This window comes from Lactuca saligna, chromosome 8, assembly GCF_052625555.1.
Source record: "Lactuca saligna cultivar CGN05327 chromosome 8, ASM5262555v1, whole genome shotgun sequence".
Taxonomy (NCBI): Eukaryota; Viridiplantae; Streptophyta; class Magnoliopsida; order Asterales; family Asteraceae; genus Lactuca; species Lactuca saligna.
In genome coordinates, this window is record NC_136424.1 from 74,006,435 (window position 1) to 74,020,397 (window position 13,963).

The 13,963-nt window shown below is 33.8% G+C and overlaps 2 protein-coding genes and 1 non-coding gene across 3 annotated transcripts; 2 read left to right on the plus strand and 1 right to left on the minus strand.

Moving 5' to 3' along the window:
* Positions 1–634: 634 nt before the first annotated feature.
* On the plus strand, positions 635–3,055 carry LOC145008038 (Phototropic-responsive NPH3 family protein). The gene is made up of 4 exons (XM_078966651.1): positions 635–812; positions 929–995; positions 1,164–2,330; positions 2,408–3,055. Exons 1-4 carry the CDS (start codon positions 724–726, stop codon positions 2,939–2,941), a joined length of 1,857 nt encoding a protein of 618 aa, XP_078822777.1. The 5' UTR covers positions 635–723; the 3' UTR covers positions 2,942–3,055.
* Positions 3,056–8,783: 5,728 nt separating this feature from the next.
* On the minus strand, positions 8,784–10,789 carry LOC145012069 (cytochrome b5-like). The gene is made up of 3 exons (XM_078970841.1): positions 10,574–10,789; positions 9,329–9,395; positions 8,784–9,202 (listed from the first exon to the last, which is right to left on the minus strand). Exons 1-3 carry the CDS (start codon positions 10,649–10,651, stop codon positions 8,952–8,954), a joined length of 396 nt encoding a protein of 131 aa, XP_078826967.1. The 5' UTR covers positions 10,652–10,789; the 3' UTR covers positions 8,784–8,951.
* On the plus strand, positions 9,610–9,681 carry TRNAH-GUG (transfer RNA histidin (anticodon GUG)). Its single transcript has one exon. It is a non-coding gene; the product is annotated as a tRNA-His (tRNA).
* Positions 10,790–13,963: the final 3,174 nt, after the last annotated feature.

Sequence of the window (13,963 nt, forward strand, 5' to 3'; positions counted from 1 at the left end):
TACTCAATAATAACATATGTTATATTAGTATATTAAAATATCATTAAATTTGATTAAATAAATTAAATATTAGACACATCACTATTTAATTGGATATCAAAAAATAAAAAAACATGTGATTTCTTAATTTTTTTCTAATGCTATTTGAGTATTTGACTTTTATGTAAAAGGAACAAAGATTCAATTTCCCCCTTTTCTTTTTGCCTCTTTTCCTCCTTAAATCAAGCATTATTTGCTCATTTCGTCCCGCATCCATCTCAATTCTCATGCCTGTGTTTTAAAAAAATGTCGGTTATATTAAAGAAAATATTTTTATAATTAAATATCAAAATCATAAATATATTTTTTATCTTGAAAGTTGAAACGGACATAAATATATATCTAATATTTTATATGTAATTAGTGAAGCATCATTTGTAATTTTGATTTAATTTTTTAGTACTACTAAACAAAAGATATTTTACATTTCCACTACCTTTTGGACCGAATTCTTTTTCAAACTAAAGTTACTTGTTTATTTATTGATTATTTAACATTAATAACAATAATTAAATTTTAAAAAATATTTAATATCATTTGTTTTCATGACCCTACAAGAGAAAGAGAGGCCCATTGCTTTGGACATTTGCAACCCACGATTTTGCATAATTGACCAAAAAATGGCCGAAGAAGTTCACAAACATTTTCAATTTTCCAACACTCCACCACTCTTCTTACTACTCCATGGACAACCACCACCACTACCACCACCCTTCTCAGCCACCACCTCAGCTCACTCCAGCCAAGAGTTCGCGCCAACGCTACAACGAATGGTTTGTCGCTCTTTCATGTCCACTTTTATTATTACACTTGCATACAATTATAATACTTGACTATGAGTATTTGTATATATGGTATAAAAGAAGCATTGCATGTCTTTCTTTTGCAGGATATTTCGAGATGTTCCAAGCGATATAACGATAGAAGTAAATGGTGTTATGTTTGCTCTTCATAAGGTAAGTTGATGGTTTATTGATTCTATAAAATTGAAATCTTTTTACTACTTGTTCTAAAGAATCTTGAAGCTATTATGGTTTGACCAAAAAGTCAACCTTCAATCCCTTGTAAAGTTGTAGTAATCTATGAATTCATACACAATTGCTTGATAATAGTTCTTTTTGCAGTTCCCTCTTGTTTCCCGATGCGGTCGAATCCGAAGATTAGTAGCAGAACACAGGGAAAATGCAATATCAAAGATAGAACTTGTGAGTTTACCAGGAGGAACAGAAACATTTGAGCAAGCTGCTAAATTCTGCTACGGAATCAACTTCGAGATAACATCATCCAACGTCGCTCAGCTATGTTGCGTCTCCGACTACCTAGAAATGACAGAGCACTTCTCCAAACGTAACCTGGCTTCCCGTGCTAACGAATATCTCGACACTGTTGTCACCAAGAATCTTGAAATGTCTGTTGAAGTTTTGAAACAATCTGAAAACTTACTCCCTTTAGCTGATGATCTTAAAATCGTTACTAGATGCATCGATGCTATAGCTTCTAAAGCTTGCGTTGAGCAAATCGCGTCGAGTTTCTCGAGGCTGGAATACAGTAGCTCCGGCAGACTTCACATGAGTCGATTCAAGGGGGAACCCGATTGGTGGATCAAAGATTTGTCTGTGCTTCGAGTTGATTTCTATCAGAGAGTTATGAACGCGATGAAATGTCGAGGGGTGAGGCCGGAGAGTATTGGTGAATCGCTTATGAGTTATGCGGAAAAGGAGTTAACGGGTTTACACAATCAGAATAAAAAAGTTGAGTCTCGTGGTGGGTCGGGTCACGAAGGAATCGTGGTGGAAGCCATTGTCGGTTTACTTCCGGTTGAGAAACTTGCAGTGCCGTTAAGTTTTCTTTTCGGGCTGTTACGAGCGGCGGTGATGCTTGATTGCTCGGTGGCGTGTCGGCTTGATCTAGAGAGGCGAATTGGATCACAGTTAGATTTAGCGACACTCGATGATCTTTTGATCCCGTCTTTACGCCATGGAGATGATACATTGTTCGACGTTGACGCTGTTCATAGGATTTTGGCTAATTTTTCGCAGCAAGACGATAACGACGATGATGAAATGGAAGATGACGATGGTGATGGTGATGGGTTTGAGTCAGATGGGCCCGATTCGCCTTCCCAATCCGCTCTTGTCAAAGTCTCGAGGCTAATCGACAGTTATCTCGCTGAAATCGCACCGGAGACAAACCTTAAACTCTCCAAATTTATCGCGGTGGCGCAAAGCTTGCCAGCACACGCTCGTACAGTTCATGATGGTTTATATCGATCCATCGATGTTTATCTAAAAGTACGTCGATCTTGAATTTTGACTTTTTTTTGTCAAAGCTAGTGCTAATACGTTTTTAACAAATCTAAAACATACAGGCTCATCAGGGTTTATCGGAATTTGACAAAAAGAAGCTCTGTAAACTGATTGATTTCAATAAACTATCGCCGGAAGCCGGAGCACACGCTGCACAGAATGAACGCCTTCCTCTTCCGGCAGTCGTTCAAGTCCTGTACATTGAGCAGTTAAGGCTTCGAAATGCGTTATGCTGTAATTACCCAGAGGAGATCCTGAAGCCGCCGATGCACCACCAGTCGTGGCGGATCAACAGCGGAGGTCTGAGCGCTGCCATGTCACCGAAAGATAATTATGCATCTCTGAGGCGGGAAAACCGGGAACTGAAACTGGAGTTGACTCGGTTAAGAATGAGATTGAATGATTTCGAGAAAGAACATGTGTGCATGAAGAGGAGTATGCAGAAATCGAATTCACGTAATTTCATGAGTTCTTTCTCGAAGAAAATTGGTAAATTGAATATGTTTGGACATGGTTCTTCTTCGAGGGGATCAAGTTCTCCACCATCTAGGCATTCAGAAAGAACAGATTCTAAGGTCATAAGTAGGACAGATTGAACCAAGTTTTACAAGTATTTTTGCTAAAAAATTAGAGTTTAACGAAAACATAAAAAAAAAACATTGTACTCTTGTGTATTTGTTTATTATAGTATTATGTTTTCATTTTTTCTCTCTCACAATATTATAAGTTTCGTTACTTTTCTTATTAAGATGCTATCTTGTAAAAAAAATCTATGGTTGTTTCAATATTTTTCTTATCAAGCAATAGATGTTGTTTGTACATATATGACAACACCATATTAGATGGTACCACCGCACCCCACTATTGTATAAATTGGAATGTTTTAAAAACCTCCGTTTTTTAGTTGAACCGGTATGGTGGTCGGTTTCTGGTTTAACCGGTTCCACTGCCGGTCAACCGGTTTCAATATTTTTCATGTTTTTTTTTCTATTTTCATATATATATATATATATATATATATATATATATATATATATATATATATATATATATATATATATATATATATATATATATATATATATCATGAATTCGATGTTCACAAGTTCAAACATTAAAAATACACATAAAAATAGGTTTTTGATGAATCGATATATATTAAAATAACATATAACCATAAGTTTTAATGTTTTACATCAATCGATATACGTAAAAAAAAATATAATACCGAAACAAAATATAGTTTTAAATGAATACAAACACATCAAAAAACTTTATAACATTTACACGAATAGTCCCTATGGTTTGGGGTAATTTGCGCGCTTGGTCCCTAACTTATTTTTTTTACTCGAAAAGTCTCTACCCTTTGTTTTTGTTTCGCGTTTGGTCCCTACTGTTTGTTATTGCTACGTGTTTGGTCCCTATCATACCTAAAAATACTATTATTTATATAGAAAAAAATATTAGGGTAGATAAGGTAAGGTAAGGAGGGTGGGGTTGGGGGTGTGTTTATTTAAATAAAGTAAAAAATCAATGGCAAAATAGTTTTTTTAAGTACGAAATGGATCAAACGCGTAACAAAAATAAATAGTAGGGACCTTCCGAGTTAAGGAAATAAGTTAGGGACCAAACATGCAAAGTACCATCAACCATAAGGAGCATTTGTGTAACTTACTCAAGTTTATTATGTAAATGGTTTTTTTCGTGTGTTTTTATTCGGTTTAACCGGTTTATTTTGACCGGTTCAATCGGGTGTTTCTATAAACCGATCGATTCAATCTGATTCAAAAATTGACATAAAACCGGTGATAGTTGAACCGCTCCCTCCCCTGGTTCCCGGTCCAACCGGTTCGACCGGCCGATTCAAATCGTTTTTTAAAACATTGATAAATTGTATTCTCTAATTTTTTCAGCTTTGGCACATTTGTACGATAGAATATATATATATATATATATATATATATATATATATATATATATATATATATATATATATATATATATATATATATTAGAAAATCCTATTTATTTGCTAAAAAAGAATACAAAAAATGTGGGAAATAAGGGCCGCCATTTCTTAAACAACTAATTTTTTAGGTTAAACAATATAATGACCCAAAATAAAAGATGTTTGTCCAATCAATTTTTTAAGGGTTTAAGTTATTTTTTGTGGCTTAACTTTTGGTTTTGTGTTTATTTTGTCACTTAATTATTTTTAAGTTTTAAAAGGACATCAAAATTTTGACTTTGTGCTCATTTAATTTCTTAACTTTTGGTTTGGTCATATTTAATCACTTAACTTTTAGATTTGTGCTCATCTAGTCACCTAACTTTTAATATTATGCTCATTTAGTCACTAAACTTTTTAAAAAAATTAAAAGTTTAGATGACCTAAATTCTTTTTTTAACGTTTGTCATTTCTCAAAGGATCCGTTTTTGAAACCTTATGTAACACCCCAAAGTTTGGAAAGCCAAGAAAAGAAAGAAAACCTCAAGTTTAGGGGAGACTCGGCGAGTCCGAGCGGGATCCGGGTTGTGGTGAAAGCGACCGACTCGGCGAGTCGGCCAAGGAGACTCGACGAGTTGGGTCTGAACGAGGAAAACTCTAAATCCGGGAACTTGGAGCCTATTTAAGCGTCTCATTCTCCTTCCTAGGGTTCCTTTACTGCCTCTCTACCCCAGAACACCAAACCCTAGCCGCCATATCCGTTTTTGAGCTAGATCTTGCCTTGTAGAGTGCACTAAAGCTTGGAGAAGGAAGAAAAGCCTTGGAGGTGCAAGAAGGGACTGTAGATCCGAGATTGAGAAGACATTTCAGACCAGTTGGAGGTAATAAGTTGTTGCTTGGACTCCCTTTGCACCTAGATCTATTCTTATATGTGAGTTTTGGTCATTTTTAGTATGATATGTAACCAATCCGAGTTGGAGGTTCAGATCTGAGGTTGCTACCTCAGATCCATGTTTGTTTTGGTCTTGAATCCCCTAAAGTATCAGCCCTTGGTATGTTGAAGAAGTATGTTTGCCATAAACCCGAGTTTTAGGGTGTTTTGAGCCTAGATCTCTTAATCTACACGTAAAGTTTGCCACTTTACATGAGGAATAGTCCCTAGAAGTATGGATCTATGAGTTGGAAACTCTATTTGGCTCGAAAAGCCACTGCATGGATTGAGGACTAGATAGACTCGGCGAGTCCTTCGAGTGGACTCGGCGAGTAGCTTGAAGATGAGGAGGAACTCGACGAGTAGGATGAGCAGTTCGTCGAGTCGGATGAAGTTAGGCATGGCCTCGGCGAGTTGGATGAACAACTCGACGAGTTGGTTGAAGATTGTCTAGGACTTGGCGAGTCTGTTCTTGGACTCGGCGAGTCAGATCGCGAAACCCTAAACCCTTCGAGTTAAGACTCGAATCAGTGAGTCGGGTGGTGACTCAGCGAGTTGGACAGGACAGGACTTGGAACTAGTTGGACTCGGCGAGTCATAGACTGACTCGGCGAGTCGAGTCGCGAATAAGAAAGACCCTGAGCGTAGGAACTCGGCGAGTCAGTAGGTAAACTCGGCGAGTAGGGTTGACCTGGAAGGTTGACATTGACTAGGATTTTGACCTTGACCAGAGTTGACCTAGTGACCTTTGGAGGTCAGTTGGACTAAGTGTTTTATTGGCTTTTGAAGCTCGAAAAGTTAGTGGAGCAGCAGTTCGGAGTCAGAGGTCAAGTAGCAGTCAAGAGGATTAGCAGCATCAGTTCAGCAGTCTCAGGTGAGTTACCTTCCAGTAGCGGTGGGTCTAAGGCCACAATGCCGGCCCACCAGTAAGAGTTGTATGTTAGATGATTGTCTTTGTAATATCATTTACGTTTCCTACTACCTGATATGTTATATGCTGGCATGATATGTTATGTGTGATAGTAGTAGAGTTCGGTTGTTAGGACCGAAGGGTAGGTCAGACACCCCAGATACGTCTGACAGTGTGTGATGATATGTTTGCATGCTGACTTGTTATGTTATATGAGATAGAGGTAGTATGAGGGGACTAGTCCCCGAGGGTCGGTTGTTAGGACCGATGGGTAGGTCAGCACCCCAGAATGGCTTGACATGGGTAGGTCAGCGCCCCAGAATGGCTTGACATGGGTAGGTCAGCGCCCCAGAATGGCTTGACATGGGTAGGTCAGCACCCCAGAATGGCTTGACACGGGTAGGTCGGCACCCCAGAATGGCCGTACCGGGTAGGTCGGGCACCCCAGAATTGCCCGACAATATGTATGCTATGTGATTGTATGGTATGTGGTATGATGGGGGAACTCACTAAGCTTTGTGCTTATGGTTTTCAGTTTTGGTTTCAGGTACTTTATTTTCAAAGGAAAGGAGTCGGCTCGATCGCAGCGCATCACACTATGTTTTCCACACATGAGATCCTTGGGGATTACGCTCTGATATGGTTTCATGATACTATGTTTTTATTACTGTCACTTGGGTCTTGACATGAGACTTTTTTATGAATGTTTTTATACTGATGGTTTTATGTAATAACATAAATAAAAATGAAATTTTTGGCCTGTATTTTTGGGATGTTACACCTTATCACCTTTTACAAGAAAACAAAATATTGAAATTATATACATATTTTTTTAGTAGGAAGGTAAGAAATTATATATATATATATATATATATATATATATATATATATATATATATATATATATATATATATATATAAGCAAACAAATGAAATGAATTATTAGAGCAAGAAAAAGTTCTAAAAAAAAACACAATTATAATTCATTTTTATGACAATTTTAATGAATATCAACAAAATCCTCATAAAAATGAATTATCGAAATCTTTTTTTTAGAAATTTTTTTATAATTCATCTTATTTTTATTCATCTAGTGATTCATTTGTTTTGTTCACTAACAAAAATATGCTAAAAAAACTTCTTACTTTCCTACCAAAAAAATTCTTACCGAATGTGTGTGTGTCTATATATATATATATATATATATATATATATATATATATATATATATATATATATATATATATATATATGCAAAATGATAAATAAAAAAATTTCAAAAATACAGCTATTTTATGATATTACATCACACATTTTAATGTTTTATCTTTTTTCTGGAAATGACAAATATCATTAACGTATATGCTAACAAGAAGCGAGGCAAAACAAAAGTAAAAGTAAGAGCTATAAGGAAGAGATTAATAGGATAGATGGATAAATGGCGAAACACTCCAATCGACCCAAGTTGCTTCTGTATTTACACCACACGTATGATAAAGAGATGATGTTGTCGTCAACTTTTATCAGGGCACATCAATTTTCTTGAAAAGCTTCTCATTTATGACCATCCAAATGTTCCAAATAAAGCAATGAAACATCATACTTATGATCAATTTTTTTTCTAGGACAATTCCCTCGTGTAGCTGCGAAATAGATGAAGTCTCTAACCCCAAAAAAAATTGTGTTGAATCTCACACCATTTGAAAATCCATTCTTGCACAACTTTAGAATACTCGTAGGTAATAAGAATGTAATCGGTTGATTCTATCTTCATATTACACAGTATAAAAAGAGTGTCGGGAAGGTTAATTCCCCTAATTGTCAAAGCATTCGTCACCGGAATTCTACCTAATTACGCATTCCAAATGAAACATCGCACCTTTAGTTACCCCTTCTTGGCATAAACTATGTAAAAGAAAGGCAAACCAATTTAAAAGGAAAAAAAAAAAAAGGTAGAGTTGATTTGTTTTGGTTCTATTATTTAATGATTCGATCTCGATGTTTTTTTTTTTTAAATTCATCTTCTTCCTCGTATATGCTTTCCTCTTAATCACCTCAACCATGAGGGAAATTCCAATTCATGAGGCCTTTCAATATAATCAAACAGAAAGCCCCAAGGATGTCATCTTACCTATCACTATAACCAATGTTGTTAAAGATCGTATACTACTACGATCCTACTTATGTAAATCATTCCTGTCATACTCAGATCATTTTTTGTAAGCTCGGATGTATGATCATAAAAAATGTTATCATTTATGTTTATATATATATATATATATATATATATATATATATATATATATATATATATATATATATATATATATATAATATTGTCTTGGGCTAACTAATAAATTGAATATTAACGCTAGAAACATTTTTGAATTTTTTATTATTAAAATGGTTTTGATGAAATTTTAAATGATCTATATTTTTTATGTTTGTACCTTTCACGACTTAAAAAGGTTTTGATGAAATCTTAAGAATCTTACAAAACAAAAAATAATCAGATCCTGATCTTGAGAATACTCATCTGAACTATGCTCAATAAAACAAAACCTATTTGAGCTTTGTAACAGCTCACAAACAACAACTAGAACATTAAAATAAGACTTAAAAGCATCTATTTTAGATCACGAGAGCATGTAAAAAGTAATCATAGATCTTAGATTGACCATAACCAACTTCATTTAATCTCTTAGATAGAAAGAACAGTTTCAAGATTTAAGAAACAAGAAAACACATAGCTCACATTCTAAGCAATAAACTTAAAAAAACATATCTGGAAACACCGAAATGATGAAAGATCTTTCATTACACTGATCTTGTATAGAATCGGATCCCAACAGCAACACCCAAGATCACCAATGGAACCAAGAACTGAAGAATCTTGATGATGAACTCAGATGTCTTGTCTTGGTTATAATGAGCTTGCTTTGGAGGCTTGTATTCAACCTTGGAGGGAATAGTTGCTGAGTCAATATCACCAACATAGAATTCATCCATCATCGATTTAGCAGTTGTACTATGTCCCACATCTTCAAAATCATCCGTTGCATCCTTACCTACAAAGTTGTTCATAATAAACAACAACCAAAAAAAAAAAAGTAACGATTATTTGTATCAAAAATGCATATAAGCATAATTTGAGTAATATTTAAAAGAAAAAAATGGTATTAAATGTGAAATACCTGTGGCTGACAAGAGAACGTCATCACCACCAGGATGATCTTCCAAGAATTTGGTCACATCAAACACCTGCACGTATCACCATATTAAACCATGATTAGGTTAAGGACTTATTAGTTATTAGTTATTACACAAACAAATATAAAGAAAAAGATATTTTTTAAGTATGGTTGTCTAAAATTATTTTTATTATTATTTTCTTTTGCAAATTACCTACATGACATTTGGTTAAAAGTTGCAAGATACTTTTTAAAAGGTATTATCGAGCTTTTGTAATAACCTTGTGGCTGTAGTTTAGTGGTAAGAATTCCACGTTGTGGCCGTGGAGACCTGGGCTCGAATCCCAGCAGCCACACTTTTACATTTTTTTTCAGGTAAAACAAACTAATTTTAAGGACATTTGAGAACATTCACCAAAGATTACATTTTCTTCATTAACTTACTTCAAATCTTTATATTAGCTTTGTTGTAGTTTAATGTTGTGATATGTATTATTTTTAATCAATTCTGTAGTTTACTTTCACTTTTGTTATATGTGTATCTTCTATTTTATGTACTTTTTAGTTATTTAAAAAATAAAATTATTATAGTAATTATTATTATTATATTGAATAATAAGCTCAATTTGAAGGTCAGATCGAGATCTATCATTAATCATATAATGTAACTTTTTGTATAATTAAATATTTGTGAATTTTTATTGATGGATAAATTTAACAAATTGTATTGCATATGCAAAATCTGATAACAACGTAAATTAAAAATTCAGTAACCCGAGTTTAATATACTTTTTTTTTTTTTTTTGATAAATGAAAACTTTTATGAGGAAAACTATTTGGAGGATGATTGGAGAGAATTTGGATTTGATAGCGAAACCTAACCCTAATGAACTCTGATTCAAATCCACTTAGTTTGACTAGAAAGTCAACTCCTCCGTTATCTGGATCAAGAAAACCCCCAAGATTTAAAAAAAAAAATTACAGCTCAAAAACTCAAATCACCATAAAAAACATCAATTCCTCGTCAATTAGTCAATAATGCACAGCTCTCTATTATATATTTGAACAAGTTAGCATTCAGCTGAATCCACCAACCACGAATAAAAATTTATGTACATTAACTTCACTTAACAGATTTCAAATTAAGACGAGTCAAATAGAGTTCAATTATTCAATAGAGATCCGTAGTTATCACGAGCTACATATCAATCGTAAGTTGAATTGCGAATCATGTTTGGATATACGTACCTTGCCATCGATGATGAGCCAGCAATCTTTGGGGTCGTTGTGCTCCGCAACTTCCTTCAAAGTGTACACTTTGCCCATTATCGATCGCCCAAAAATTACAGAGCTATAGTAGATCTATGGAGCCCCAATTTGCGATCTCTCAAGAACCCTTTTAGAGAGGGATTTAAAGAACAAAAATGGAGGTGGGTTGTCAAAGATTGTAGGTGGCTAATTTCTAGTTTGGGGGGGTTGTTGAGGAGATGAAACGAATGGACTGATATAACAAAATCTAGGTGGGGGTTGGTGAGAGAAGTAAAAATGGTGCGCTAACTTAAAAAATGGAGTTGAAGTGTTGAAGTTGAACGTCTGATTTTTATTTTTTAACCATGGATGGTGTCAGGACGTGCGTATTGCGTAACATGTTTTAACTTTTAAACAGCCAGTTACAGAAATGCTCCATAATCTTTTCTGAAATATGCACCTCTGATCCACTTTTTTTAATTTGTTGGACGAAGAGTACTGGTGGTTTATTTTTTTGCATTTTTGGTCCCTGTTTAACGGAAGGTGTACGTTTCACACCATTATACTATGGAAAATGATTTGTAAGGGTAACAAAGTATTGGAATTGTATAAAAAATATCATTGAACTTTGTACGAATATAGTCAACCAACTATAACGTTATGTATGACCATTTAACTTCATATTTGTTGAAAAAATATCATTAGATTACCGGTAATAGTATGTCACCAGCCACGTAGCAGCTGGCGTGGATTTTACTGTTTATTATATACATATTATACCGTTAAACTTTTTTTGTACGCATTATATCATTAAACTTTTTTTGTACACATTTTACCATTAAACTTTTTTGTATACATTTTACCATTAATCTTATATAATTTATTCATAAAGTTTAGGGGGAGGGTTCCCTACTTCACTTTTGACAATAATACTAAACACCCATTTTTACAACTACATCGGACATTTATATTGGTCATACATCGTATGAAATCCACAAGGTTTAAACTTGAGACTTCCCTCTGGAATGCTCAATAATACTCAGTTAGTTATTATTTTAGCTAAAGTTTAATAAATGCCCTTAGAAGTCATTTTCCTATCGGTGATAGATATAATTTTAATGCATTTTTCTAGTTATCAGTCATAATCAAAAAGGGGAGAGGGGATTCAAAATCTAATTGGATAATAGAGTATTTATATATTTATACATTTAAAAGAATTAAACTTCAACTAAAAATAATGGATAATTGAGTATTTATATATTTATACATTTAAGTAGGACCAACACATGGTTTTTAAATATCAAAATATGTATTTATACATTGAAATATCTATTTGTACATAAAAACATATATTTATTTTAAATATGATTTATATGTATGTAAAAATACGAATTTATATATTGAAATACTTTCTCGTTACTTGTAAAAATACTTTATACTTATACAATAAAATTAAATTGTCATATTGGTGGCTCATCAGGTAAGGCTTGTGCATTCCAAAATGAAGTCTCAAGTTCAAACCTTGTGGGTTTCGATCGATGTATGACCAACATAAATATATGATGCCGTAAAATATAATGATTAGTATCATTGTCAAAAGCGAACCTTTGTTACCAAACCTTACAAAATCACGGAGTAATAGTAGGTGGTAGAAAACCCATTTTTAAGTAATAATATGAATTTTTTGAAATGATATTTTTCGAATAAATTATATAATATTAATGGTAAAATGTGTACAAAAATGTTTAATGGTAAAATGTGTATACGAAAAAAGTTCAATGGTATAATGTGTACAAAAAAAAATAATGGTATAATACGTACATGTCACACCCCCAAACCAGGATGGCGGAAACGTCCGGGGTGGGTGACTTTCATATATTGTATCATAACAATTAAGTAACAGTAAAGAAACCAAACACAACTATCATATGTATAATTGAAAATTTTACATCGTTGTTACATGTTTCAAAAGTCAATTACAATATGATGACAAAAGATTTGTTTGACGCCTTAGCGTCTCATCCTCAAAAGCTGTTGTTTACATGTTTTACTGATTTTCTGATAATACAAGTTATTTGAAAAAGTGTCAACATTTAAGTTGATGATTTCATAAGCATTTAGTATGAAAAGATATGTTTCTTTGTTCCTTGAAAACGTTAGTGTGTCCTTCCAGAAAATCCAATATTTTCTTTGACTAATGAAATGTAGTTTTAGACCTTAAGATTCGAAATGTATAAGTTTTGTATGCTTCAAATTTGTAATACTAAGTATGAATTTATGTAAGTAGTGTGACCCATACTAGTTCCTTTTATGATCACTTTAGTGTATACAAGTTATATGTAATCAAGATCAAACGGACAGTGGAATGGGTGGATCTGCCCTAAGCCCACAACCAAACAAGGAACATAAATTAAAGTGGAAATCATACATTCGACAGCCTATCGGATCTTCATTGTATATAACCCCAACGTATACCTTAAGCAATCATAGAGTTAACAGTAATGGTCGTTTAAAAAATGTAAGTTGTACTGTACTAGAAAAAAATGTTTTGTGGCTGTATGTATATGTATGTTCCCTGAAATGCTAATCGTACCATATTAGTAAGTAGTATAATGTATTACTTGTGGTGTAACAGTGTGTACTTCTAGAAATCCCATAGCTTTCTTCTATAATCCCTTACTGTATACAAGTTATATAAAATCAAGATTTAATAGGCCGTCGAATATAATGGGTCAGCCCTAAATCCACAACCAAACAAGGAACACGATCTAAGGCGGACCCACCAATTGTAAGTCGATCGGGTCTTAATTTTTATATGACTCTAACATATACACTAAGCATTCATAGACGAAAATATGATTATTTGTTGTCCTAAACCGATATGTATGTATATTGTACTTGAAAATAGTGTAATATATTTTTGTTATTTAAATAAAACCATTGAAGTTATGTTTGTCCCCTAAACCAAATGTTTTAGTTAATGCTTATTGTGAGAGTTCATTATAACCATGCTAAAACGACTAATGGCCTACACAACGTTCTTCAGGCGTCGAAAAGTTATGACATTTGTCACCCCAGAACTTTCGTTCCAACTATAGCTAATAGTCAGGGCGCAAAATTGTCAGTCTCGTATAAATCTATACACAAACTCACGCTCTCCCTCCAAGAGACTTTGGTTATAATTCAGGATTTTAATGGGTGCCTTGTTTGGTACAACGAAGGAGTGGCTCACAATCCTGTATTAACTAGTTTACATAAAGTGTGTTGAAGTTTTCTTTTCCTTGTTAATGTATGTATTATCCTTTTATAGTGTTTACAATGTATAAATAATCATAATTTTATATAATCATTCTTTTGACCCAAAAAGAGTAAAATAACGAGAATGTTCCC

Bases quoted from the DNA above. Each gene is read 5' to 3' on its own strand.
- LOC145008038 (XM_078966651.1), top strand. From the start codon at position 724: ATGGACAACCACCACCACTACCACCACCCTTCTCAGCCACCACCTCAG. The intron at 813-928 runs GTTTGTCGCTCT...TTTCTTTTGCAG, and splicing joins CGCCAACGCTACAACGAATG to GATATTTCGAGATGTTCCAA. The intron at 996-1,163 runs GTAAGTTGATGG...TTCTTTTTGCAG, and splicing joins TTATGTTTGCTCTTCATAAG to TTCCCTCTTGTTTCCCGATG.
- LOC145012069 (XM_078970841.1), bottom strand. From the start codon at position 10,651: ATGGGCAAAGTGTACACTTTGAAGGAAGTTGCGGAGCACAACGACCCC. The intron at 9,396-10,573 runs GTACGTATATCC...TGATACGTGCAG, and splicing joins GGCTCATCATCGATGGCAAG to GTGTTTGATGTGACCAAATT. The intron at 9,203-9,328 runs GTATTTCACATT...ACAACTTTGTAG, and splicing joins CGTTCTCTTGTCAGCCACAG to GTAAGGATGCAACGGATGAT.